This window comes from Lithobates pipiens, unplaced genomic scaffold, assembly GCF_037356315.1.
Source record: "Lithobates pipiens isolate NorthernLeopardFrog02 unplaced genomic scaffold, aLitPip1_a1.2 Scaffold_16, whole genome shotgun sequence".
In the NCBI taxonomy this organism is placed as follows: domain Eukaryota; kingdom Metazoa; phylum Chordata; class Amphibia; order Anura; family Ranidae; genus Lithobates; species Lithobates pipiens.
The window spans coordinates 330,670,859-330,697,833 of NW_027507748.1; the positions used below are offsets into that span (position 1 = coordinate 330,670,859).

The 26,975-nt window shown below is 46.1% G+C and overlaps 1 protein-coding gene across 1 annotated transcript in view; it reads right to left on the minus strand.

Moving 5' to 3' along the window:
- EPB41 (erythrocyte membrane protein band 4.1) overlaps nt 1-11,256 on the minus strand; it is a 350,563-nt gene extending 339,307 nt beyond the window's left edge. The window contains exon 1 of the mRNA XM_077481782.1: nt 10,998-11,256. Within this exon, the coding sequence (XP_077337908.1) occupies nt 10,998-11,070 (73 nt within the window). The 5' untranslated portion in view covers nt 11,071-11,256. The remainder of the gene's footprint in view (nt 1-10,997) is intronic.
- Between the last annotated feature and the right edge of the window lie 15,719 nt (nt 11,257-26,975).

Sequence of the window (26,975 nt, forward strand, 5' to 3'; positions counted from 1 at the left end):
ACAGCAAGAAGAGGAATCCAGGACAAAACAGGTGAAGGTTATGGAGTAAAGGGTGGCTTTTTAAAAAACGGACAAGAAACACATTAACCTTTCAAATTATCATCTGTTTGGCAGTTTTCACTTTTCCTTCGATTTTTTTTGGATTAAAAACAATTTTCAATTTGTGCCCAGCAACTGGATGAAAAATGAACCATCTGTCCAAATGACATATTTTTCGTCTAGTGTATGAGCACCATAAGTCAGTTATTTTTCAACTTACGTTAACAGCAAAAGTAGCAGTTAGAGCCATGGCTAAAAAATAAAAAAATAAATAAAAAAGACTACGCAGAGATAGATGCGATAGATATGCTCTCATGCCTAGTGTGGTCAGTTAATAGGAAAGCGGAGGGAATGATAGGGACACCAGGGATTTCAAACAAAGGAAGCATTACAAAGAGAACAGGATACTATTTAAACACACGTACATGGTGCAACAGGAACAGATCAGGAATATGAAATGTTGGGATAACAACCTCCAAGGGTATAGAGCCAAATCTTCCTGCTCAGCAAACGGCTTCACCCGATCACTTCCGGGTTTACCGACGGTCCCGGCAAGATCGGAAACGACCAGGAAGTGGCAGGAAGGGCACCTCTCACGCCGCCTATAAAAGTGATCCCGCGGCGAATATGCCCACGGGACCACTTTTATCTTTTAGAGATCACCTACAGTAAACAATGCCAGGTTAATGGCAGCTAGCTGCTGCCATAATGTCAGTATTTAACGTCAAATTGACGTATATTTACTGTGGGCGATCGGCAAGTGGTTTAACAAGTGTTGGCTGGAGTTCAGCTTTATTTGCTAGTCAAGTCCCTCTAAATCTACTAGTCTAAGACTCCCCTCCCCCAGAATGACAATACTGCAGATTGTCTGTTGCTCCTCCATACATAATGGGGACACTCCAAGGACTGGAAGTGCATTACTGGCCAGGGAAAAAAACAAACACACACACACACGAAAGTAGCCACCACATTTAAGAATTGGCAAGCTGCATTATATTTTTGTTTTTGGGTTTAATACCGCTTTATAATTTAGAGGGCTCTTCATAAAGCCATTGTCTGGCCCTCCATACTAGCCATTTTCCTTAAAAAAGAAGTCCAGCCTGAGCTTTTTAGGTTGGGCTTCTCCTATGGGTCACAGGAGTGTACTTTGTTTTGGACTCTGAAGTCAGCTTTCCACTGACGTCACCAGGTTCAGTCGAGACACCGCATCATCCCGACTTAGGAAGATTGGATCCGCCAAGTGCCTGGACTGATGGATCAGCTAGCCACTGAGACACTGATACAGCCGCTCCCCACCCCTCCAATGAGCATGGAGGAGCAGAGCAGGAGAGATGCTGAATGACAGGTAGCATCTCTCCGCTCAGGGAAGTGAGACAACCAAGCCATTGGTGGTGAAGAGGCGGCGGGGGGACAGCTGCAGCATTGGTCTGATGCTGCATTCTCCTAGGCAAGTATGAATAGCCCAAAAAATATATATACAGTGGTGTGAAAAAGTGTTTGCCCCCTTCCTCATTTCCTGTTCCTTTGCATGTTTGTCACACTTAAGTGTTTTGGAACATCAAACCAATTTAAACAATAGTCAAGGACAACACAAGTAAACACAAAATGCAATTTGTAAATGAAGGTGTTTATTATTAAAGGTGAAAAAAAATCCAAACCATCATGGCCCTGTGTGAAAAAGTGATTGCCCCCCTTGTTAAAACATACTATAACTGTGGTTGTCCACACCCGAGTTCAATTCCTCTAGCCACACCCAGGCCTGATTATTGCCACACCTGTTCACAATCAAGGCATCACTTAAATAGGAGCTGCTTGACACAGTAAGGTCCACCAGAAGATCCTTAAAAGCTACACATCATGCCGAGACCCAAAGAAATTCAGAAACAATTGAGAAAGAAAGTAATTGAGATCTATCAGTCTGGAAAGGGTTATAAAGCCATTTCCAAAGCTTTGGGAATCCAGCGAACCACAGTGAGAGCCATTATCCACAAATGGCGAAGACATGGAACAGTGGTGAACCTTCCCAGGAGTGGCCGGCCGCCCAAAATTACCCCAAGAGCGCAGCGACGACTCATCCAAGAGGTCACAAAAGACCCCACAACAACGTCCAAGGAACTGCAGGCCTCACTTGCCTCAGTTAAGGTCAGCGTTCATGCCTCCACCATCAGGAAAAGACTGGGCAAAAATGGCCTGCATGGCAGAGTTCCAAGGAGAAAACCACTGCTGAGCAAAAAGAACATCAAAGCTTGTCTCAATTTCTCCACAACACATCTTGATGATCCCCAAGACTTTTGGGACAACATTCTGTGGACCGATGAGACAAAAGTGGAACTCTTTGGAAGGTGTGTGTCCAAGTATATCTGGCGTAGAAGGAACACTGCATTTCATAAAAAGAACATTATACCAACAGTAAAATATGGTGGTGGTAGTGTGATGGTCTGGGGCTGTTTTGCTGCTTCAGGACCTGGAAGACTTGCCGTGATAAAAGGAACTATGAATTCTGCTGTCTACCAAGAGATCCTGAAGGAGAATGTCCGACCATCTGTTCGTGTACTCAAGCTGAAACGAACTTGGGTTCTGCAGCAGGACAATGATCCTAAACACACCAGCAAGTCCACCACCGAATGGCTGAAGAAAAACAAAATGAAGACTTTGGAGTGGCCTAGCCAAAGTCCTGACCTGAATCCTATTGAGATGTTGTGGTATGACCTTAAAAAGGCCGTTCATGCTCGAAAACCCTCTAATGTAAGTGAATTAGGACAATTCTGCAAAGATGAGTGGGCCAAAATTCCTCCAGGACGCTGTAAAAGCCTCATTGCACGTTATCGCAAACGCTTGGTTGCAGTTGTTGCTGCTAAGGGTGGCCCAACCAGTTATTAGGTTTAGGGGGCAATCACTTTTTCACACAGGGCCATGATGGTTTTGATTTTTTTTCACCTTTAATAATAAACACCTTCATTTACAAATTGCATTTTGTGTTTACTTGTGTTGTCCTTGACTATTGTTTAAATTGGTTTGATATTCCGAAACACTTAAGTGTGACAAACATGCAAAGGAACAGGAAATGAGGAAGGGGGCAAACACTTTTTCACACCACTGTATATAAAAAAAACAAACAAAACAAAACACATAGTTCTCTTTTAAACTCTTAATGCTCGTTCAAACTACATCACAACGTGCTGCAACACATGCATTGTAGCGAGTTTTCTTAGTCAAAATAACTAGGCTGCAACCATAGGCGTGTGCACAATTACAAAAAAATAAATAAATGTGTGGGGTCCCCCCCCCCCCTCAGAATCCATTCCTGCTGCTCCTTAACAACCAGCTATTCCAGGCCATTTTTAATTTACATTCTGTGGTCAGCAGGGAAGGCTGCTGATAGCGGACGAGTCATGGTTGTTAAGGAGCGGGTTGGCCAACACATCCTTAATAACAAGCTATTCACAAATCAATTTGGATTATTCGGATGCTTCAAACATCTGAATGATACGAATGAATTTTGTTGTTGCATTATAATTTATTGTGGATTTGTTGAAATTTGTTACTATTGTCATTTAGAGATTCAGATACATTCAAATCTCCCAACGAAAAATTTGTATGAATTTTGATTCATAACAAAACTGCAGAGGGCTACTGTGCAATGAATGGTGCAACTTGCAACCAATTAATGTAACCATCTAAGGTGGTATGAATCTGTTACAGAATTGCCTCAGTGCCTGTTAACACCAGAATGCGGTTCAGGAAACCCGTAATATACATGCGTTTCCTGCGCTGCATTACAAACGCACTGGGTGTGCAATCTACTGCAGGTGTCAACACAGAAATACTGTGCAAATGCCTGCACTAGATCGCATTTCATCCAGTTGCAGTGCATTTTTAAAAATAGTGCATGCACCACTTTTGGTGCGATCCAGTGTGATTTTAGCCCATCAAAAGAATTGGCTGAAGGTAGCATCGCACACAATTCCAGTGTAAACTAGCATGCAGACAAAATTTGTCTGAAACACAATATTTACACATGCGACACAATGTATTCCATCGTGGAAGAGGTCTTATTTACCGCCACTTTTCTTTTTCCTGATACACATAGGATGGTATTTAATGAATTTATGGCAGCCATAGCACCAGAATGTAAAGGTGTCACACATAAGGAGCCCATTTGTTGCACGCATCGGAAATAACTAATAAAATTGTCACAAAGCCGTCATAAATTTGGAGCAGGGTTTTCTAATAATACAGCCAAAACTCCAGAAAAATAAAAAATTCAAAATGCTTTATTGATTTGCCCTCATCATGCGTTGTGGAGATGCCATTTAAAAAGCACGCAGTGGGAAGAACAGACAACACTCCATCGAAGATATGGCTCTTTTACTGCAAACTCCAATCATCCATGTATGTTTTATGTGCATGCAAGTCCTTTTTATCAAGGCAAAGAGGAGTGGGACAAAATCCCTCCTGAGATGTGTGCAAACCTGGTGGTCAACTACAAGAAACGTCTTAGCTCTGCGATTGCCAACAAGGGTTTCTTCACCAAGTACTAAGTCATGTTTTGCGAAGGGGTCAAATACTTATTTCAGGCTGGGTTCACACCATCTCCGCATGCAGCTCATATCAGGGGTCTGGGGCATCCCCGTTCACCGCTTCTGGTCCGATTTCAGCCCGAATTTTTGGCTGCATTTGGACCTGAAATGGACCAAAAGACGCACAGGGCTCCTGTGCTCCATAGATAGCCAGTCAAAATCTCCTGCTATTGCGAATTGGATGCAGGGAATCCACATCCAGTTCGCAATAGTGTGAACCCAGCCTCACTCATTAAAATCAATTTATAACTTTTTTGAAATGCGTTTTTCTGGATATTTTTGTTGTTATTCTGTCTACCACCGTTCAAATAAATCTACCATTACAATTATAGACTGATCATTTCTTTGTCAGTAGATAAACACAATCAGCGGGGGATCAACTACTTTTTCCCCCTCACTGTATGCTTTCAGAATAAAAATTAAAATAAATCCTTTGTGGTGCATTTAACAACTGCACCTATTATGCATCTAAAAACATAAAACCACAGAAAAAATAGATTTTTCCTTTTGGGGGTGCAAATACTCAGTGTGGAGAAAAATGTGTTGGATTTCTGCAGGCCCAATTCAAGACATTTATAGGTCTCATTAAGGAGGAGGTACAGTATTACAGTATATTTGTGAATGTTACTGATAGAAAAGAAGAGGGAACACATTTTTTCATTATATATATATATATATTTTTTTTTTTCTATTATGAGCTGTCCAACCGCAAACAAACTCCATATTTAAGTCTAGCCTCCTGCCTATGTATGCTTGGCTAAAAAGATCATCCACATAAAAAGATGTGGAGGAATGAAGGGCAATTAATACAACTTGTCGTTCCCTCTTTAGCTGAAGTGCTCTAATTAAGAATGTCTAAATAATACGCTATATAAATCCCCGAAGAAGATTTTGCCTATGCTTATATAATTTTGAAACGCGTTGAAAATCCCCGTCCGCCAATAACTATCAGCATCTACATATTGATGGTGGAACAGCAAGTAGTTGGGGAATACTACTTCAGGACTATCAAACCTTGTATAATTGATTATCAGTGATGGATACAACTTTGGTATACTATGTTTACACTGTCGACAGGTTTTTATTATAATCTATGGCAATTTTATTTAATATGAGAACAAATATTTTAAAAATAAAAAAAATTCTTCTTTTGAAATTACCTTAAATTTAGAGGTAAAAAAAAAAACACACAAAAAAGGAGGGAATTATATGATCCATTTCACCATCATTAAAGTTGAACAGCAGATAAAAAAGGAGCGTTTACAGAACATGGATAAAATACAATCAATCAATGTACATATAATCTTATAGGTACTTTGTTGAATTAAATGGTCTGGTGACAGGGTCACTTTAAAAACCAACTCTGTACAAACTTTATTGTCCAAGTTTTGAATATTGTGGGTAAGGGCCAGAAGAAAAATAAAAAGTGGAGTTTGACTTTAACATCCCTGGCCAGCTGTTATTGCCATCAGGAAACAGATCTGTCAGTTTCAGGGTGTCACTTTTATTTACAGCCCCATGGCTACTCCTTCTTGGCCCAGCAGATCCTATCTTATTACAGGGTTTATAGAGTTTCTTCAACTGAAAAACAAGGGGCACAGATACTCACCTCTGACATTACCTTAATTCCAATAGGAAGCAATTTATTAATACAAGCAAGATAACCTTCCTTAACCATAACCTTCAAAGCCAAGCAATACATTACTTCCCACAAGGAGGCAACAGTTTGAGAAACTTAGAAAAGGGATGGAAGTACTCACCATTAGATGGTCAGGATGTTGACACAGAAAGGATCGGTAGCATGAAAAGACAAGAACAACATTATTATTAGTATATCATCCATATACAATCATCTGCAACTGCTAAATTAAAATGTGACAACTGCTTCCAAAATTGCAACCCTTATGCCTGGTACATACTAACTTTTTTTTTTTTTAATTCAACCCGGCAGGCTGAATGAAAAAAAAATAAAATAAAAAATTTATATATATATATATATATATATATATATATATATATATATATATATATATATATATATATATATATATATATATATATATATATATATATATACACACACACATTTTAAAAAAAAAAAGAAATACCGAAGAGCTCAGAAGGATTTGCTGTACTGACTATACGATGTTAGTACAACCATCTCCCCCTGCTGAGCTATTGTGTTCTAACAGGGGGGTGCCCCCCACCAGTCACAGCAGTCAGTGTTCTGATCGGTAGACCATTTTTTGGTCATGCCTCTTCTGTAGGACCAGCTACCGTACACACAGGCTGTATGTTCAATATAAACAGGCTGATGCCATCCGATATTCGGCCCATGTTTAAGGTCCTTTAGTCTGAGGGCTCCTTCATACTATGTGCAGAGACCTGCATTTTTCTAGTGCAGAAACATTTTCTATGTGCCCTGTTCACAACAAAATTCTAGTGCCATGTGCAGCGCAAAGTTTGTTACAGAATGCAATTTGAATCCTAGCCGGCAGAACTCTTTAGTGCTGCAGGAGGCATTACGCCATTAACACTGACTGTGTCAATGGATAATCAAACTATTTTCTTTCCTTCCAGCCTTGATTGCAGGAGAGAAAAATAAATAAATAAATAAATAAATAAATAATCGCACCATCTATGGCCGGCTTAAGTAGTAACAAGACGCCATAGGATCATTGCACTCCTTGTGATGCTCATCTTGGCAAGACCTTTTTATCGATTTACAAGGTTTTCAAACATCAGTCTTCTGCTGTTTGCCAGAATGTAGAACATTATAATATAGGATTTAGGGAGTCTGCTATAGCACTGACTGCAAAATGGATTCTCACTGAAAACGCTCACTGTCCTGGAATCTGGCAGGTCCTGTTATATTAAAGTGGAACTTTAGCCGGAAAACTAAGTCCTGCTAGATCAGCTCAGGCTGGCTCCTTTTGCAGGTATAGCTGTGTAAAACATTGAAAATAATTGCCTATACCATTTAAAATCCAGTGATACACTGCCTCACCATGCTCAGTTGCTCTGTTTTAAAAAGGCACTGTGACAAAAACCTAGAGGCTGATCTGCTGACAGTCTAAAGTTTTACTGCTGCTCAGGGGCTCTGGGCAAAATGGCAGCCTCCAGCAAGAAGAACCAGAAACAATCCTGGAGGCAATTTACAGCACACACTCATTTTGGTAGCATAAGAACACTATTTTTATTTTTATTTTTTATCAAAGTGGCATGGGTAAAGTTCTGCTTTAAAGCGATGGTAAAGTTATGTTTTTTTAAAATGTAAAAACAACAAGCATGTTATACCTACCTGCTCTGTGTAGTAGTTTTGCACAGAGCAGTCCAGATCCTCCTCTTCTGGGGTCCCTCTTCAGCGCTCCTGGCACCTCCCTCCTGACAAGTGCCCCCACAGCGAGCCGCTTTCTATGGGGGCACCGGAGCCAAGTCACAGCTCCATGTGTCCATTCAGACATGGAGCCACAGCCCAGCCCTGTCCCCTTTCTCTCCTCCTTGGCTGACTGACTTTGATTGACAACAGTGGGAGCCAATGCCACTGTGCAGCTGTCTCAGCCAAGACACTCCTGCAACATTGCTGGATCGAGATGGGTCTGAGGAACACAGAAGGTTTTTTTTTTTTTTTTGTTTCCCCCCCCCCAATAACAAACATGTCATACTTGCCTCCACTGTGCAGTTGGTTTTCTACAGAGTGGCCCCGATCCTCCTCTTCTGGAGTCCCTTAGTAGTGCTGATGGCTCCTACACTTCTGGAGTGCCCTGTCAGAGAAGCAATCTCCTTCGGGACACCGGTAAGGGCGCACTCCGATGTCCTGCTTCTGCGTCTATTGACACAGAAAGCAGGACGCGGCTCCTCCCCGCCAGCGCCCACGTCATCGGGCTTGATTGACAGCAGTGGGAGCGAATGGTCCTGTCATCCTTATTCATTAAGCGGTTTTGTATTGTTTTTTGCCTCCTAGTAATGTCTTCTGTAAGTTTCTCACTCATTTTTGGACAAGCAGTACAGGTTAGTTGGAGTCATGTGTGCTGCTCAATGCACACTCCAAATCCTATAGTCAACAGTACCTAATCCAGGGTCAGGCAAAAATGATGGCTATGTTTCTTCATACAGTGGCGCCGCCCCCCTAATCCACATGCAGGGTGCATGGATTTCAATGTGTTTTTTCTTTTGAAGCACATGATTCGAGCCTGAGGCTCCAATTGGCTTCACTGAGCCCACCCAATTGTGTGACATTAGCAAATACATTTTTGCTAACGTCTTCCTGTTTCTCCTTCAATCAGGAAGCTGGTCCTGAGACCTGATTGGCCAGGGAGTCTTAGGACTCCCCGCCAGTTTGGTCTCTGGACCCTCTTCCTGTTTGGCAGCAGCTGCGGGCCATGTGCAGCAAGGAGCAGCAGGTGGAGGGACAGCAATAGCCTCTTCCAGGAGCCCTTCCCCTGGATGCAGCAGTGCATCAACACCACCACCTCGTCACCGTCCTGCTCCCTGCAACAGCAAGAGGAAGCCGCCCTGATCAACAGCTAAGGATAAGGCCATGGATCCCGCCTTCCTATTTGTTCGATTGAGCACCCGGGTGGGGGGGGGGGTAGTGCAAGTGAGGGGGCCAGGTTTGTTTGCCGCCCCCCATAAAAAAAAAAATATTGAGCACCAGTCAACACCGAGTGGGTCCATGGGGTCTAACAAGTCAGATCACAGCAGCAAAAACAAAGAAATGTCAAGATTTGGAAGGAGCCGAGTACTTTACATTAATACATATTTTATCCTTTTTAACCACTTGCTTACTGGGCACTTAAACCCCCCTCAGTCCCAGACCAATTTTCAGCTTTCAGCGCTGATGCACTTTGAATGACAATTGCGCGGGCATACAACACTGTACCCAAATGAAATTTTTATCATTTTTTTCCCACAAATAGAGCTTTCTTTTGGTGGTATTTAGTTACAGCTCAGAGTTTTATTTTTTGCTAAACAAACAAAAAAAGATGCAAAAAAAAAAAAAAATCATGTTTTAATAGTTTGTTATAAAATTTTGCAAACGGGTCATTTTTCTCCTTCATTGAAGTGCGCTGATAAGGCGGCACTGATAGGCTGCATTGGTGGGCACTGATGGGCTGCATTGGTGGGCACTGATGGGCATAGTTAAGGCGGCACTAATAGGCACAGATAAGGCGGCACCGATGGGCACAGATAAGGCGGCACCGATGGGCACAGATAAGATGGCACGGATGGGTGGCACGGATAAGTGGCACGGATGGGTGGCACGGATGGGCACTGATAGGTACCACAGATAGATGGGACTGATGGGCACTGATAGGTGGCACTGATAGGTGGCTCTGATAGGTGGCACTGCTGGGCACTGATGGGCGGCACTGCTGGGCACTGATGGGCGGCACTGATGGGCGGCACTGGGGTGCAGCACCTTTGAGGCAGATTGGGTGGCACTGTGGGTGGCACTGTGGGCACAGACGGGGGGCACTTACTTTTACTTTTAGTTATACTTCAGGATGGCACTGCGGGAGGCAGGTGGGCACTGGCAGGTGGCATGTGGTGCCTTGCATTGCTGGCCGTGATCGGGACTGATGTCCCGATCACGGCCGCCGGTGATCGGCTTTTTTTTTTTCTCCTCGCGCTGTCAGCGCGAGGAGGAATAATAGCCGATTACCGGCTCCGTTCTATCACATGATCAGCTGTCATTGGCTGACAGCTGATCACGTGATAAGGGGTCGGGATCGACCCCTTACACGGATCGGTGATCAGGCGAGTCTCACGGACTCGCCGATCACAGAGCGCGCCGCGCGCGCCCCTCAGGGGGCGCGCAGGCCGCTCGTAACCGGGACGACGTCAATAGACGTAGTCCCGGAAATCTAGGTCCGCGCTAATGCCGTCATTCGGCAATAGCGCGGTACCCAAGTGGTTAAACACAAAAATAATGGCCTAAAAATTTTGATATTGGTTTTCTTACCCCCTCTGTAACCATCATCCCCCTCCAGTCTATAGCTCTCCCTCTGTCTTATTTCACTAGCTCTGCTGCTAGATTTATTACCAATGCCAGATACATTGATTTGTATGTGTTTTTTGTTTTTCCCTTTCCCTCAGAGATTTTATTTATTTTATTTTTTTAACATTCTGCTAAAACTTCTGTGAATCAGTACTGCTCAGACCTTGAGGAAGGGGACATATAAAACGGACAGTACTCAAATTGCACTAATACAGCTACAATCACCTCAAGTTCTTTTTAAGCCAAAGTTTAGTATTCGCTAAAGCCTAATCCTGGGGAAATTAAATATCATCCCATGCAGTGGGGATACCCCCGCACTGCAAGGTTTGAATGCCCATTTAGATCTGGGGGGGGACACAAAAATTTGTTTTTCTTACCTGATCTCCACTCCCCAAGCAGCCTTCTCTCCTCTACTCCCTTGTACTTTGGCAGTAGGCTGTCCATCAGCATCCTCTCATCCAATGTAGAGCTATGGGCTCTGGACCTGGCAATATCTGGAGACCTGTGCCCACCAGAGTATAGGGGAGAAGAGGCTTCAGGGTCCAGTCTAGCAGCATGCAGGTGGCAGAGGATCTGGTAAGAGAACACCTTTTCTTTCCTTTCCGTGAAGATCAGCTTCAAAAGAGACTTGGTACTCTAACCTTCTTGGTTCGCATGAAAAGGATTCCTTTGCTCTACCCCTTTTTGATTACTATTGTGAAGCTTTAGCCCTAGGCTGTTCACTGGCTGGACTTTGGTTGGGACATACTTTGTCCAACATTCCTTTCATTGGAGGTCACGAGTTTAGTATCCTAGGTTTTGACCTTTACCTTACAATCATTCTGGTTTTGTTGATCACTTTTGCTGTTGGTCTAAATCAGGGATATGCAATTAGCGGACCTCCAGCTGTAGCAGAACTACAAGTCCCATCAGGCATAGCAAGACTGACAGCCACAAGCATGACACCCAGAGGCATGATGGGACTGGTAGCTGGAGGTCCGCTAATTGCATATCCCTGGTCTAAGTCCCCCCCCACCATATGTTTTTTCCTTATGGTGGTTGCTTGGTTGTCCCTCATTTTTTTCAGAATAGCAATCCATTTAGTATTGCTACCTGCCATGCTCTGGAACACCAGCTTCTTTTTTGGCACCTTTCCTTGCTAGTAGCAATTTTTATATTTGCTTCCCATTTTTCAGTTCAGGCATAATTCCTTTAGATATTCTCTAAGAAGATCTTAACATTTGTTGGATTTCTCAGTTGCTGTTGCCCCTTAACTGGATTGCATTTGGATGGCCCATAGGTCTAAGATTTACTACATTCCTCTGTCCCTCAATGGATACAGAAATTACGACTTTGCATTTGCTGTAAAATCTTTTTCTCAAACTCCATTGAGGAACACAGGTTTCAGGAGTGAGCATGCACACGTGCCCCCATAGTAAGTGGTTTTGTATGGGGGACTTGGTGTAGGGGAGGAGCCAGGAGTGATAGTGGGGGATCCCAGAAGAGAAGGATCTGGGCTGTTCTGTGCATAGCCATTGCACAGAGCAGGCAAGTATGACTTTTTTTGTTCCTCTTAAAATAATAAACTAGCCTTGACAATCACCAAGTATGACAGCTTCAGATCTGCATACAGTAGAACCAATATGTCCAAGAATTACTACATTCCTGCTTCCCTCAGACTTATGTTACCACCTGGCTCAGATTTATTTTTATTTTTTTATTATTACTTTCATCAAGCTGGTGGGGTTTGCAGGGCAACCCATGGCTCACATTTTGGCCAGTTCAGCAGGAATTGGCTGCAGTTCAAAGGGCCACTCCTCTTGTCAGATTTTAACTGGTCTTGTCGCCAGTAATGCTGACAACCTCATGTCTGCACTGTAATCAATGTAGGATCAGTGGCTTTGTCAATAAGGACTGGATGTGGATGTGGCTACTTGTAGGAGTGCTGGAGAGTGGAGGACCAGAACACTTTGCTTGCCCATCCCCTAGTAAAAAAAAAACGAGCAATAGATTCGTCATCAGATGGGGGGGGGGGGGGGGGCAGTAGTTCATTTAATCATTTTTATGTGCTTGGCATCAAGTCTTTTAAAGCTGAACTCTGGACATAAACAATTTTTGGACTTTAAACATATATTACCACTAATGAAACGTGTCCCAAGTGTGGCTGCTGCTGGCTTCGGTAGAATTTTTATACAGTTCGCACACTATAGCAAGCTTGCATCGCATAGTAGTCCATTATGTGTCACTTACCTGACACAGGAGCCAGTGGAGTCACTGCTGTCCCCTGTAGTTTCGAGCATCCATCTTCTTGGTGGGTCTCACTGCTCCGGCGCTGTGATTCACCGGAGCAGCGATGACGTCACTCCCGCGCATGGGAGTCGACACTCGCGGCATATCGCCGCGATCTGCGGCTTACCCAGTGCACCTGCGCGCCGCTATCTACGGCGCATGCGCCGTAGACAGCGGTGGCTGTCTTCAGGTAAATATCTCCTAAACCGTATAGGTTTAGGAGATATTTCTTGGACCTACAGGTAAGCCTTAATCTAGGCTTACCTGTAGGTCAAAGTGGTTTGTAAGGGTTTACAACCACTTTAAAAAAAATAAAATAAATAAGCTTTTTTGTGTCTCTTGAGGGCTTGTTCACACCAGCTGCATTGTCCAGATCAATCTCTTTGCAAGGACAAGGCACATTAGCCTTAAAGTGGTTGTAAACCTCAGACATAAAAATACAACCAAAGCATATACCTTTATAGTGTGTACTTGTCTCAATTAAGAGCACTAAGGCTAGGTTTCCACTAGTGCCACTTTTCATGTGATTTGGGACTGAAAAGTCACATTACAAGTCGTACCCCATGATTTCCAATGAGTACCATTCATATCTGTGCAACTTCAAGATGCAGCGACTTCAAAGTAGTCCCTGCACTACTTTGGTCCCACTTTGATGCGACTTGCGGTCCATAGACCTCAAGAATACACAGGCATTGCTTCAAGTCGCGGGGAAAAAATAAAAATAAAAACGTTGGGGATGCAATAGTGAAAACATAGCCCAAGTGTAATTTCTGTCTGCTGCTTTGTTCCCTTGCTATCAGAATGAATCACTTCTGACAAGTTTTCCAGACACCAAGAGAAAAAAAAAGGGTGACAGGGGAGGGAGCTCCAGCTGATTGACAGCCTCAGATCTGTTCTTGTGTGCTGTTTGAAGGGGGGGGTGTGTCTTTTCCCTTCAATTAGCTCTCAGATCTCCCCGCTGAGCCTTGCAGAGTGTTCAGTTGTCCGCCCACTTTTTCTGGCACCTCAGACAAGCTGTATAAATTCTGGACTTTGAACAGATGTACATAGTCGGTAAGGTTGAAAAAAAAAAAAAAAAAAAAAACACCAGTGCAACTTGTAGTGTGTGAGTGCGCATGTGTTTATGTCAGTAGTAAATTGCATATCCCTGTATGTTGTGATCGTTAAGATGCCCATCTAATAGTTTTTTGAAACCATAAACGCTTCCTGTTGATACCACTGCTTGTGGAAGAGAATTCCACATCCTTACCCCTCTGACAGTAAAGAACTCTCTATGCAGTTTAAGGTTACGGAGAAGAAAAGACTGCAGATAGACAGGTACAACTTATGTAGGAGGATTGGTTTCTCTCTGCGCATCCCCTGAGGCTAGTCACTTCACTGGGTATATGTGGGGGTTTACAGCCACTTTAAATTTAAAATAGTTTCAGTTCACACTAGAGCGTTACATTTGAGTGTGCCAAGAAAAAAAAAAAAAAAAAACAGGTCGCAATCAGTGTTAAAGAGTGATTTCACTGTGAAAAAAAAAATATTAAAAGCCAGCAGCTACAAATACTGCAGCTGTTGACTTTTAATAAATGGACACTCACCTGTCCCAGGATCCAGCGATGTCGGCAGCCGAGGCCGATCAATCGCTCGGCTCTCGGCTGCTGCCGCCACCATTCTAGGTGATGGAATCAGGAAGTGAAGCATTGCGGCTTCACTTCCCGGTTCCCTACTGCGCAATAGGAATTTTCCGCGCTGTCTCTGGGACTCGTGTGTGTCCCAGCAGACAGCGCGCAGGGACAGGAAGAGGCATAGACTCCCGTGGGAGGCTATGCCCAGAAGTGGGTGTAAATACCTGTCTTTGACAGGTATCTGCACCCCCCTCCCCCCTGAAAGGTGCCAATTGTGACACCGGAAGGGGGGTTCCGATGAGCGGAAGTTCCACTTTAGGGTGGAACCCCGCTTTAATTTCGGCGACTAAAACATTTTAGTCTACTAAATAAATACCATTTTAGTCGACAAAAAGAATTGAGATGACTAAAATGAATATGGCATTTTAGTCAAAAGACTAAAACTAAATAGAAATTTGACTTCAAAATTAACACTGGCCTTTAGGGCATGTTCATACATCAATATCTTAAATAATAACAGATGAGATTTTTCACTCCCGCAGTATATAATAAGTTTGGAAATTATAGAGAAATGTTAACTAATGCATTACAATTTAATTACACCCATTCAATTTCAGACGACTAAAATGAGCTTTATTCTACTAAAATTTACTGGAGATTTAGTCGACTAAATACGACTAAAACAATTGCAGAAGACTAAAAACTAGAATGCCTTTTTAGTCCTAAGACTAAAACTAAATCGAAATGTGCTGCCAAAATTAACACTGGTTGCAATACATAAACGAGTAAGAGTAAAAAGGGTGGGGGGGATGGTAAAAAATAAAAAAAATGCAAAGCAACACAAGTTAAGAAATGCATGCAAGCATGTGCATTTTATGTCTACACTAATGCAATCCCTTAAAGAAGTTGTAAACCCTCACACATACCCAGTGAAGTGACTGGCCTCAGGTGATACACAGACTAAACAAATCCTCCTACATAAGTGGTCTTCTCTTCTCTACATCTATTCAAAGTCCAGAATCTATAAAGCTTAACTGAGCTGTTAGAAAAAAAAAAAAGGGGAGGGAGAGCTGACGTTATACTCTGCAGAGCTCATTGAGGCGAGGTCTGAGAGCCGATTTGGAGGGAAGAGACACACCCCCTTCACACAGCACACAGGACAGAGCTGAGGCTGTCAATCAGTTGTAGGTCCCTCCCCTGTCACCTTCTCTCTCTTGGTGTCAGGAAAACTTGTCAGAAGTGATTTATGCTTACAGCAAAGGAACAAAGCAGCAGACAGAAATGACACTCAGTGCTCCTAACTGAGACAAGTACACATTATAGAGAGATATGCTTTGTTCAAATTCCATGTCTGAGGTTTACAGCCACTTTAACTGAATAAAAACAAAACAAAAACAAACAAACAACCAACTATCTCCTGTACTCCTCTTAATTTGCAGTCATGTCTAAAAGAGGGGACAAGCCCTCCTTATCATAAATTAGGTGAGGGACTAAAACTACACTCCAATACAGAGGATCAAAAAGTATACATTAAAGCAGTATGCATTATATACCTCTGCTTTCATCTCATGTCTAATACAGACGTTCAGTTTGAATAGCTCAGAGACTGCTCCGTAACCATTGGACCGGGCCCAAACAAACTGCAGTTTTATTTATTCTCAAAATAAATAGTGTCACCAAGTATGGCACTGATAACAAGACAGCACAGCAAGGCTACTAGGATAATCAGAAAAATGTGAGAATATTTACGAGAAAACATGCGATTGGAAAAAGAGATAAAGAAGAGCCAGCAAAGGGTGATAAGGCTGTGAAGAGTAACCATTATCTTTGGTAGAGCTTCCAACCCCTTCTGCTTGTAGGTCTGTAATTCCACCTTCTAAATACATACAAAAAAGGTGGATCCAAATTGCTACAAAGTCCGATTGTGCTGACCTCTATTTTTCTGCTGGAACCAGACCATTTCATCGAATGGCCTTATTGGATCTAAATATGGCTCATGGGGTGGGGCAGAAAAACTAGATTAAACAAATATGCTAGGAGACTAATCATAATAAAGGACAAAAAAAAACAAAAAAACACACACACATATACATATACACACACACACACACACTCTCGACTGTATGGTACTGCAGTACCATGCAATCCGGTGCAGGTAAACACACTGTTTGGGGGTCAGGAATACATTGACACCTGATGCAGATTGCACACCCAGTGCATTTAAAACATGGCACAGGAAACGCATACGGAATATGTTTCTATGTCAATGGGCACAAAGTGTCATTTCACACCAGATATGCTGGCATGTATTGATGAACTCATGCCGGTGCATATGTATTGTAAAAGTACCGTGTTGAAATGAGAGCAGATCACACCAGTGTTGCATGCATGTATACTACCCTCTGCTGAAAAAGAAAAGTAGAACATGCCCTACATTTTTTTTTTTGTTGTTTATTTATTTTTAATTTTAGCATAATGCATGCAAGTGCAACACACACAAACACAAAAAAAAGAGTAAATAAAAAAAAAAGCTGAAGTTTCACTTACAAAAAAAATAAAAAGCTTAGGGAAGTTTTAAAAAGTATTACAGTAAAACACAGAATACAAATGCAGACTCCCTAATCCCATGCACCCACTAACGATGGGCGAAGAGCTACAGTAGCTACATAGCTATATAACTTGTCTTATATAAAAAAAAAAAAAAAAAAAACAATAGAGGATTATTTACAAAAAGTGGAGAGTGCTAAATCTGGTGCAGCTCTGCATAGAAACCAATCAGCTTCCAGGTTTTATTGTCAAAGCTTAATTGAACAAGCTGAAGTTAGAAGCCAATTGGCCACCATACACCAGAATCACGCGTGTATGCATTCACGTCAGCTATACAACTCAGGTCCCCTTTCTAGGTATGTAAAACCCATCAGTTCCAATAACATGCAACAATCTGACTTCTGATGTGTTGATTGGCTGTATATTTTAATTCCTATGAATGGGGTGCCCACCGAACCTGCCCTGGACAGCCCCAAAGTCTAAATCTGGCCCTGCCTGCAAGAAGGACAAGGATGAGCTACACCAGGGGTCTCCAAATTTTCTAAACTAAGGGCCAGTTTAATGTCCTTCAGACTTTAGGGGGGCTGCACTGTGCCCATTGGAAGTAGGAAATGTTGTGGGAGTAACCAATAGCCCATCTTAGGTGTCAGGGATAGGAATTGTGCCCTATTGTTGGTGCCTTTCGGAGGAACTGTGTCACATTGTTGGTGTCATTGGACCCGTACACACAGTAAGAAAATTGGAAGTAGAATTTGGTAGGATGAGCGACTGGCTGATTATCTGATTGTTAGTGTAGTGCTTTCGACAGCCAATTCAGACTTTTTGAAAGACAAAACCTGAAGGTGCATGCTATAACATTTTTATCATACGTGAACGCAACCAACGATTATTTTCATAATTGATTAGTTGGCCGATTATTGTTTCGATTAATCAGATAAAATCATAAAAAGAAAAAAAAAAAAAATTTTGCATTTATTTAAAGTAATAATGAAAATTATGGGGCACTATTCCTCCCGGGAACACCAAAGATGGAGCATTATCCCCCCCCCAGGAACACCAATGGGGCACTATCCCCCCCCTTCCCAGAAAAGCAATGGGGCACTATCTCTCCTCCTCCCCCCCAGAAATACTTATGATGGAGCACTTGTTGTCATCACAAAAATTAAAGTACACTGAGTATTGTAATAGCCATAGCCGCTACCTTATACTGCAGGTGCAGCTCGATGCTCACATCTGCTTCTCGCCTCTCTATTCGCTCAAGGCAGCAGCGGGCAGGGCTGAGAATATCAGGGGGTGCATCAGCAAGGAGGAGAGAGGCGGACGTGCCTGGCTACACGAGTGCCGCTAAGAGGGGTGGGGGAAATAATGTTGCATTGTTGGTGTCAGCGGAGGGGGATAACGTCCCATTGTTGGTGTCAGCGGAGGGGGGATAACGTCCCATTGTTGGTGTCAGCGGAGGGGGGATAACGTCCCATTGTTGGTGTCAGCGGAGGGGGGATAACGTCCCATTGTTGGTGTCAGCGGGCGGGGGGGGAATAACGTCCCATTGTTGGTGTCAGCGGGGGGGGGGGGGGGGAAATAACGTCCCATTGTTGGTGTCAGCGGAGGGGGATAATGTCCCATTGTTGGTGTCAGCGGAGGGGGATAACGTCCCATTGTTGGTGTCAGCGGAGGGGGATAACGTCCCATTGTTGGTGTCAGCGGAGGGGGGGAATAACGTCCCATTGTTGGTGTCAGCGGAGGGGGGGGAATAACGTCCCATTGTTGGTGTCAGCGGAGGGGGGGGAATAACGTCCCATTGTTGGTGTCAGCGGAGGGGGGGGAATAACGTCCCATTGTTGGTGTCAGCGGAGGGGGGGGGAATAACGTCCCATTGTTGGTGTCAGGGGGGGGGGGGGAATAACGTCCCATTGTTGGTGTCAGCGGGGGGATAACGTCCCAATGAATTATTGCCCCAAGGGTCGGATAAAAGCAAGCAAAGGGCTACATCTGGCTCAGATCCACACTTTGGAGTCCACTGAGATACAAAGTGGAACCGATGGGTAGACGATACTACTTGGAAGACAGGACACCCCCCTGTAGATTTGCCAATCCAAATCCTAAAGAAAGCGATAGAAATGTAAGCATAATAGCCTGCATTACAGGGAGGGCTCTGCAGTGTGTATAGGAGGAACAGATTTTCCTGTCCATAAGTGGCCTCACTATTGGGAAGGAATTTGCTGAATCCAAGGAGAAGTTTATCCTCCACCTACTGCCATAATATAGGATGAGTGGGGCATGTAACGAGCGGGTGATAAGTGGGGCATGTAACGAGCGGGGCATGTAACGAGCGGGTGATAAGTGGGTAAGAAGTGGGGCATGTAACGAGCGGGTGATAAGTGGGTAAGAAGTGGGGCATGCAACGAGCGGGTGATAAGTGGGTAAGAAGTGGGGCATGCAACGAGCGGGTGATAAGTGGGTAAGAAGTGGGGCATGTAACGAGCGGGTAAGAAGTGGGGCATGTAACGAGCGGGCAAGAAGTGGGGCATGTAACGAGCAGGCAAGAAGTGGGGCATGTAACGAGCGGGCATGTAACAAGCGGGGCATGCAACACGCAAGTAATAAGTTGGGCATGTAATGAGCGGGTAATAAGTGGGGCAAGTAGTGAGCGGGTAATAAGTGGGGCAAGTAGTGAGCGGGTAATAAGTGGGGCAGCACACTAAGATCATATGATCTCTATACACCTAGTACTATGCGGGGTGATCAGCCCATGGAGAACTAGGCATAGGCATTCCTTAGAATAGCAGGCAGCCCGGGATGTCAGGTCCCTCCTGATCTCAGGTCCCTCCTGTCCCCGCACCATTACTAAGCACACACTATTTCAGGGACATCGCGCTGTCACAACTCCACACTTTCATCCCAGGACGTCCCCGACTTCCTCCCCGGGTCACCCACACAACCTCCCGCCCACATTCCTGCGGGACGTACCTGACTGACGTCATCAAGGTGATAATGGGGTCACTCGCAGCTGACAGCCCGGGCCCCTCCGACATGAACTGAAACCTTCCTAGTCCTACGTCATGCCAGGCAAGCCCGCCCCCGTCCATGGAAAGCCCCGCCCGCCACATGACTGCTCACCTCTGATTTGCAGAGGCTGGGCGGGGCTCGGCGGCTGCGGATGTGTCGGGATTGGTTGCTTCATAAGGGGCGGAGCTATATGCAGTTCTTTGCTGCAGTGACTTGAAAAGTTAACCTGTTATCTGCAGGCAGGAGGTGGAGAGGGTTACCTGTCCCCTCTATGGGATGGGTATTATAGCGGGTATTATAGCGCTGGCAGGAGATCGATGGCCCGACAAGTGCCAGGAGGGCTTGTGACTGCTCAGGGCACATAGGCTGTCTGTTTACATGGCATCAAATGACACTTCCACGTTGTAGGTAGCCGCTTATGTCATGCTGTAGCAGGCATCTGCTGTCTACTTAGTGATTGACTGCTAGACAAGTCAGACCTTCCTGATCCACATTACAGGTTCATTTACTGACAGCCCACTGGAACTGGAAATCAGCCAAGCATATTCCAGGGGCATCACAACAAAAGACACCAAATCTTACAGTTTATTTGCTTTAACCACTTCACCTCCAGAAGATTTACCCCCCTTCATGACCAGGCGATTTTTTTGCGATACGGAACTGTGTAACGTTACTCAGTGGCGGCTGGTGGTATGTTTTCATTGTCATCCAGCCCCTGGACTCATCCAGCACTTACTTCATCTGGGTCATGGGCGGGCGCCAGCTTCCATCGCATCTCCTCCTCCTCTGCATCTCAGCGGCTTCCAGCATGCATCTCCTCCTAGGTGTCCAATAGGATCACCTGTCCTTTCAGTCAATCATTGATGGCCATCGTCTCAAGGCCTGCTTCCTGATTGGTCAGGAGGAGGATCAGTGTGACAATAGCGAATATATTAGGCAGCCCTCAAAAATTCCACTCGCATTTTGCGAGTGGATTTTGAGGGCTGGCGAGTGTGGGCTGCCTGAGAGAGGGGGACCGGCGGGCGGGTTGTATGGGAGTCTTTCTCTCAGCACTTGCGGAGGGGAAGAGAGAGGAGAGAGCACTAGCGTCTTTCATTTCAATAGCTGAGTGTTCCCCGCACTCACTGTGACAAACAGCCCTGTCCCCTGGTCCCGGGGAATTTGATAGACAGATCACCCATCCAATCCCGGGACGAGTGACGTATATCAAAGTTCCCCAGCCAGGGGGCGGAGCTGTACGGGACGCGGAGCGGCAGAAACACAGCAATTGAAATCAAAGCTGTTCCAGTGATGTCCCTCTGCACTTTTATCATCCGGCTGGCAATGCTCTTCCTCTCCTCTGCTCCCCTGCATGATGGAGACAGGTGAGGCTGCATTGATGGACACAGGCAGGCTGCATTGGTGGACAAGGGGAGGCTGCATTGGTGGACATGGGCAGGCTGCATTGATGGAGACAGGTGAGGCTGCATTGATGGACACAGGGAGGCTGCATTGGTGGACACAGGTAGGCTGCATTGATGGAGACAGGTGAGGCTGCATTGATGAACACGGGGGGGGGGGCTGCATTGGTGGACGTGGGTGAGGCTGCACTGATGGAGACGGGCATGGGCATCCGCAGAACTTTATTCAGGGGGGGGCATCATTTTAGGGTCACCCATGCACCGCCCCTTTTCGACAATGTCATGATCACATTATCATGGTCAGAGACTGCAGATGTAGTACAGTCCCTAGGATTAGTAATGGATAATGGCCGACAGGCTCTCTTACCAGACTCAGCGAAACTACAGCAGTGATCCCTCCAGCTGGACGATCACTCACTCTGGATTCCCCTGGGGCAACTCAGGTCAGTAGTGTAGCATGTCTATACCCTGGTAGCGGCTCAGTTTTTCTCTCTCTGGTGGTGCCGGGTAGCATGGCTCTCTCTGGTGGCACTGGGCAGTGTTTCTTTTTCTCTGGTGGCGCTGGGCAGCGTGTCTCTCTCTCTGGTGGTGCTGGGCCACATGACTCTCTCTCTGGTGGTGCTGGGCCGCGTGGCTCTCTCTCTGGTGGTGCTGGGCCGCGTGGCTCTCTCTCTGGTGGTGCTGGGTAGCGTGGCTCTCTCTCTGGTGGTGCAGGGCAGCGTGGCTCTCTCTCTGGTGGTGCTGGGCAGCGTGGCTCTCTCTCTGGTGGTACTGGGCAGCGTGGCTCTCTCTCTCTGGCTTCCGCCCAGCACACTCCTCATTCTTTGTCCTGTAGCGCTTTCTCCTTAAGCTTTTTTCCAGGCTGCAGTCTCTCAGTCTCTCTCTTGATCGAGGTGTAGCCTCTTCCCTGTGAAAAAAATGGGCCCACTAATCTTTGGGACTACATGTTCCATGATGCTCTCCTCGCTTAGTCTCCTTTGATTGGCCCTCAGTTATGGCCAATAGGGAAGGAACGGAGCGGGTAGGAAGCTGGGTGGGAACCTGGTGAGAGCCGCCATCTCTTGTCAGGCATGTACTGGCCATCAGGACTACCGGGAGATTGCCGGTGGGCCGATGGCTCAGTGGGCCGGTTGGTTTCAGTGACAGACAGCCTGTCAAAATAATGGATGCATGGCCCGCGCAGCCATTATTTTGAACACTGCTGTACTGCCCAGGGCTGGCCCAACCATAGGACCAAAGCGGCAATTCAGGGGTGGACTTGGTAGGGGTGGTGCTTCAGTGTTTCGCTGCTTCTGTTGCCGGCCCGCCCACCACCTGTAGCACAGAGCCGATAAGCTCTGCCGCTGCAAAACGTGTCTGAAAGGTCATGCTGGTGGGCAGGGACAGAAGTCCTCCCATAGCCACTGCATCCTCCGGAACATCCCTGGTGCCAGTGTGTGGGTAATTGCTCAGTGCAGCCAGCTTGTGACACACACTGCTTCCCGCCCCTCTCTCCCTGCCTGTGCGTTACATCAATGAAAAGCAAGTTGGAGTGGGAAGATTAAACAAGTAGCCCAGACTGGACCCCTCTCTCTGCCCCCTCACCTCTCTCTCTCCAGGTCTTCCCCCTCTCTCCATGTCCCCCTCTCTCTCTCTCTCCATATCCCCTCTCTCTCTCCATGTCTCCCCCTCTCTCCATGCTCCCCCTCTCTCTCTCCATGCCCCCCTCTCTCTCTCCATGCCCCCCCTCTCTCTCTCCATGCCCCCCCTCTCTCTCCATGTCCCCCTCTCTCTCTCCATGCCCCCCCTCTCTCTCCATGCCCCCCTCTCTATCCATGCCCCCCTCTCTATCCATGCCCCCCTCTCTATCCATGCCCCCCTCTCTCTCTCCATGTCCCCCTCTCTCTCTCCATGCCCCCCCCCTCTCTCTCTCCATGCCCCCCCCTCTCTCTCTCCATGCCCCCCCTCTCTCTCCATGTCCCCCTCTCTCTCTCCATGTCCCCCTCTCTCTCTCCATGCCCCCCTCTCTCTCCATGCCCCCCTCTCTATCCATGCCCCCCTCTCTATCCATGCCCCCCTCTCTCTCTCCATGTCCCCCTCTCTCTCTCCATTTCCCCCTCTCTCTCTCCATGTCTCCCTCTCTCTCTCCATGTCTCCCTCTCTCTCTCCATGTCCCCCTCAATTTCTCTCCGTGTCCCCCTCTCTTTCTCTCTCTCCATGTCCCCCTCTCTCTTTCCATGTCTCCCTCTCTCTCTCTCTGTCCCCTCACCTCTCTCTCTCTCCATGCCCCCCTCTCTTTCTCTCTCCATGTCCTCTCTCTCCATGTCCCCATCTCTCTCTCACCATGCCCCCCTCTCTCTCTCCATGCCCCTCTCTCTCTCCATGCCCCCCTCTCTCTCTCCATGCCCCCCTCTCTCTCTCCATGCCCCCCTCTCTCTCTCCATGTCCCCCTCTCTCTCTCCATGTCCCCCTCTCTCTCTCCATGTCTCCCTCTCTCTCTCCATGTCCCCCTCAATTTCTCTCTCTCCATGTCCCCCTCTCTTTCTCTCTCTCCATGTCCCCCTCTCTCTTTCCATGTCTCCCTCTCTCTCTCTCTGTCCCCTCACCTATCTCTCTCTCCATGCCCCCCTCTCTTTCTCTCTCCATGTCCTCTCTCTCCATGTCCCCATCTCTCTCTCACCATGCCCCCCTCTCTCTCTCCATGTCTCCCTCTCTCTCTCCATGTCCCCCTCTCTTTCTCTCTCTCCATGTCCCCCTCTCTCTTTCCATGTCTTCCTCTCTCTCTCTGTCCCCTCACTTCTCTCTCTCTCCATGCCCCCCTCTCTTTCTCTCTCCATGTCCTCTCTCTCCATGTCCCCATCTCTCTCTCACCATGCCCCCCTCTCTCTCACCATGCCCCCCTCTCTCTCTCTCCATGTCTCCCTCTCTCTCTCCATGTCCCCCTCTCTTTCTCTCTCTCCATGTCCCCCTCTCTCTCTCCATGTCTCCCTCTCTCTCTCTCTCTGTCCCCTCACCTCTCTCTCTCTCCATGCCCCCCCTCTCTCTCCATGCCCCCCTCTCTTTCTCTCTCCATGTCCTCTCTCTCCACGTCCTCCCGCTCTCTCTCACTCCATGTCCCCCCTCTCTCTCTCCATGTCCCCCCTCTCTCTCTCCATGTCCCCCCTCTCTCTCTCCATGCCCCCTCTCTCTCACTCCATGTCCTCTCTCTCCATGTCACCCTCTCTCTCTCCATGTCACCCTCTCTCTCTCCATGTCACCCTCTCTCTCTCCATGTCCCCCTCTCTCTCCATGTCCCCCTCTCTCTCCATGTCCCTCTCTCTTTCCATGTCCCCCCTCTCTCTCTCTCTCCATGCCCCCTCTCTCTCCATGTCCCCCCTCTCTCTCTCTCCATGTCCCCCCTCTCTCTCTCTCCATGTCCTCCCCCTCTCTCTCTCCATGTCCTCCCCCTCTCTCTCTCCATGTCCTCCCCCTCTCTCTCTCCATGTCCTCTCTCTCCATGTCCCCCCTCTATCTCTCTCCATGTGCCCCCTCTATCTCTCTCCATGTCCCCCTCTCTCTCTCTCCATGTCCCCCTCTCTCTCCATGCCCCCCTCTCTCTCTGTCCATGCCCCCTCTCTCTCTCTCCATGCCCCCCTCTCTCTCTCCATGTCTCCCCTCTCTCTCTCCATGTCTCCCCTCTCTCTCTCCATGTCTCCCCTCTCTCTCTCCATGTCCTCCTCTCTCTCTCTCCATGTCCCCCCTCTCTCTCTCTCCATGTCCTCCCCCGCTCTCCCCATGTCCTCCCCCCCTCTCTCTCTCTCTCTCTCTCCATGTCCCCCCCTCTCTCTCTCCATGTCCCCATCCATCTCAAACTCAATATATTGCACAATTGTATATAGTTTTATATACTGTTTTAGTGCATGTTTGCAAAATTAAAGTGGGCCACTCTGGGTGAGGTCCAGGGCCAAATTTTTGTCCCAGTCCAGCCCTGTCTCTTGTCCCTGACAGGAGAAAAGGCGGGACAAGCAGGGAAAACCTCTGACAGCCCGCAGCTTGCCTGTCTCCTGTCACAGTGTCACTGAGTTCTCTGCTGGACTGAGCAGGTAAAAAAGAGCCCGAAGTCACACTACACTGATGGGGGGGCTTGACAGCACCTTGATGGTGTCACTCCACTGGCGGATGGCACCCAATAGCAATGCAACTGTGCTGAATTTAAGATCTGATCCCTGATTCCGGGGGGGGGCACTTGCCCCTACCTGCGGACTCCCATGGAGACGGGTGAGGCTGCATTGGTGGACACGGGTGAAGCTGCATTGGTGGACATGGATAGCCTGCATTGGTGGACACAGGTAGGCTGCATTGGTGGACACAGGTATGCTGCATTGGTGGACACAGGCGCATGGTGGCTGTTATCCTGCTGGACATCATATGACATCCTGTCAGGATATTGAAACCACTTTGCCGCCGTCATTTTGCTATATGGCGGGCAGCAAGTGGTTAAACAGGCTAAACGCCTGCTACTGTTCGGATACCCTAATCATTTAGGCTGTAAGAATCCACAGATTTTTACCACTGGAATCTAAAAAGCTGCTTGTAGCTGGCCATGTGAATTTGGCTTTATTCAGAGATCTCCACTTGCTTCCAGGTCCTGTGCTGGGTATCTGAACTGCTGCATCACGAACACAGGAGGTCAGCCGCTCAACACAGGCACCATTCAGAGAATGCTTTGCATATTCTCTGAATGAATGCAAAATGTTCCCAAGATGGAGAGCCACTCCGCACAGGACTCGGAAGCGAGTGGAGAACACTGGAGTAGCGATGTCAACTTCAGTGATTTCCAGCTTCCAAGGGCATCGGCCAGGTATGGTATATACATAGTTACACTGGTCCAAGCTGGACCATTGTACCTATATATAAAAATAGTGACTGTTGGATTGGACCTGTACTCCTTGACCTACATTATGTTATACTATATACAGTAAGTAAGGGCTTTTGAGGCCTGTATTTTTTTTTTACATTTGAACACACATCAGTATTTTTATCAGAAATTGTAAGTGAACAATTTATTCTTTTATGTAGGAGTGTTCAGGGTCAATTCAACTAAGAGATCAACACTGCATGAATTTTTGAGTTTAAATAACTCATGCTGTATTTATCTCAAAAGTAGTCCGTTCACAAAAAAAATGCATTATTTACCAAACGCGCTAATTATTTATGTTTTGCAATATTTATCAATTACATTTCGCGTTATTTTTGGTGTCTTTTTCACATGCTAACTCCGCATCAAACAAAGAAATAAATTCACATCGAAATATTATGAAACTGAAAACATTCTTACATGCTTTCATTCCCAGAAGGATCTTCCTCTAGTGAAATGTTACAATTTATTTTCATTCCGGAGCTCAGGGCCAAATATTTCCACACTGATACATTGTATACTTTTAATTTACTGGCCAGAAAGTTCCCTCATTGTTATTTTGTACTTTGCTAAAATACTAACTGCCTACTTGCAGGTGATAAATAACAAATGTATGTGTTCTTTTAGTGAATTGACTTCTTTTTT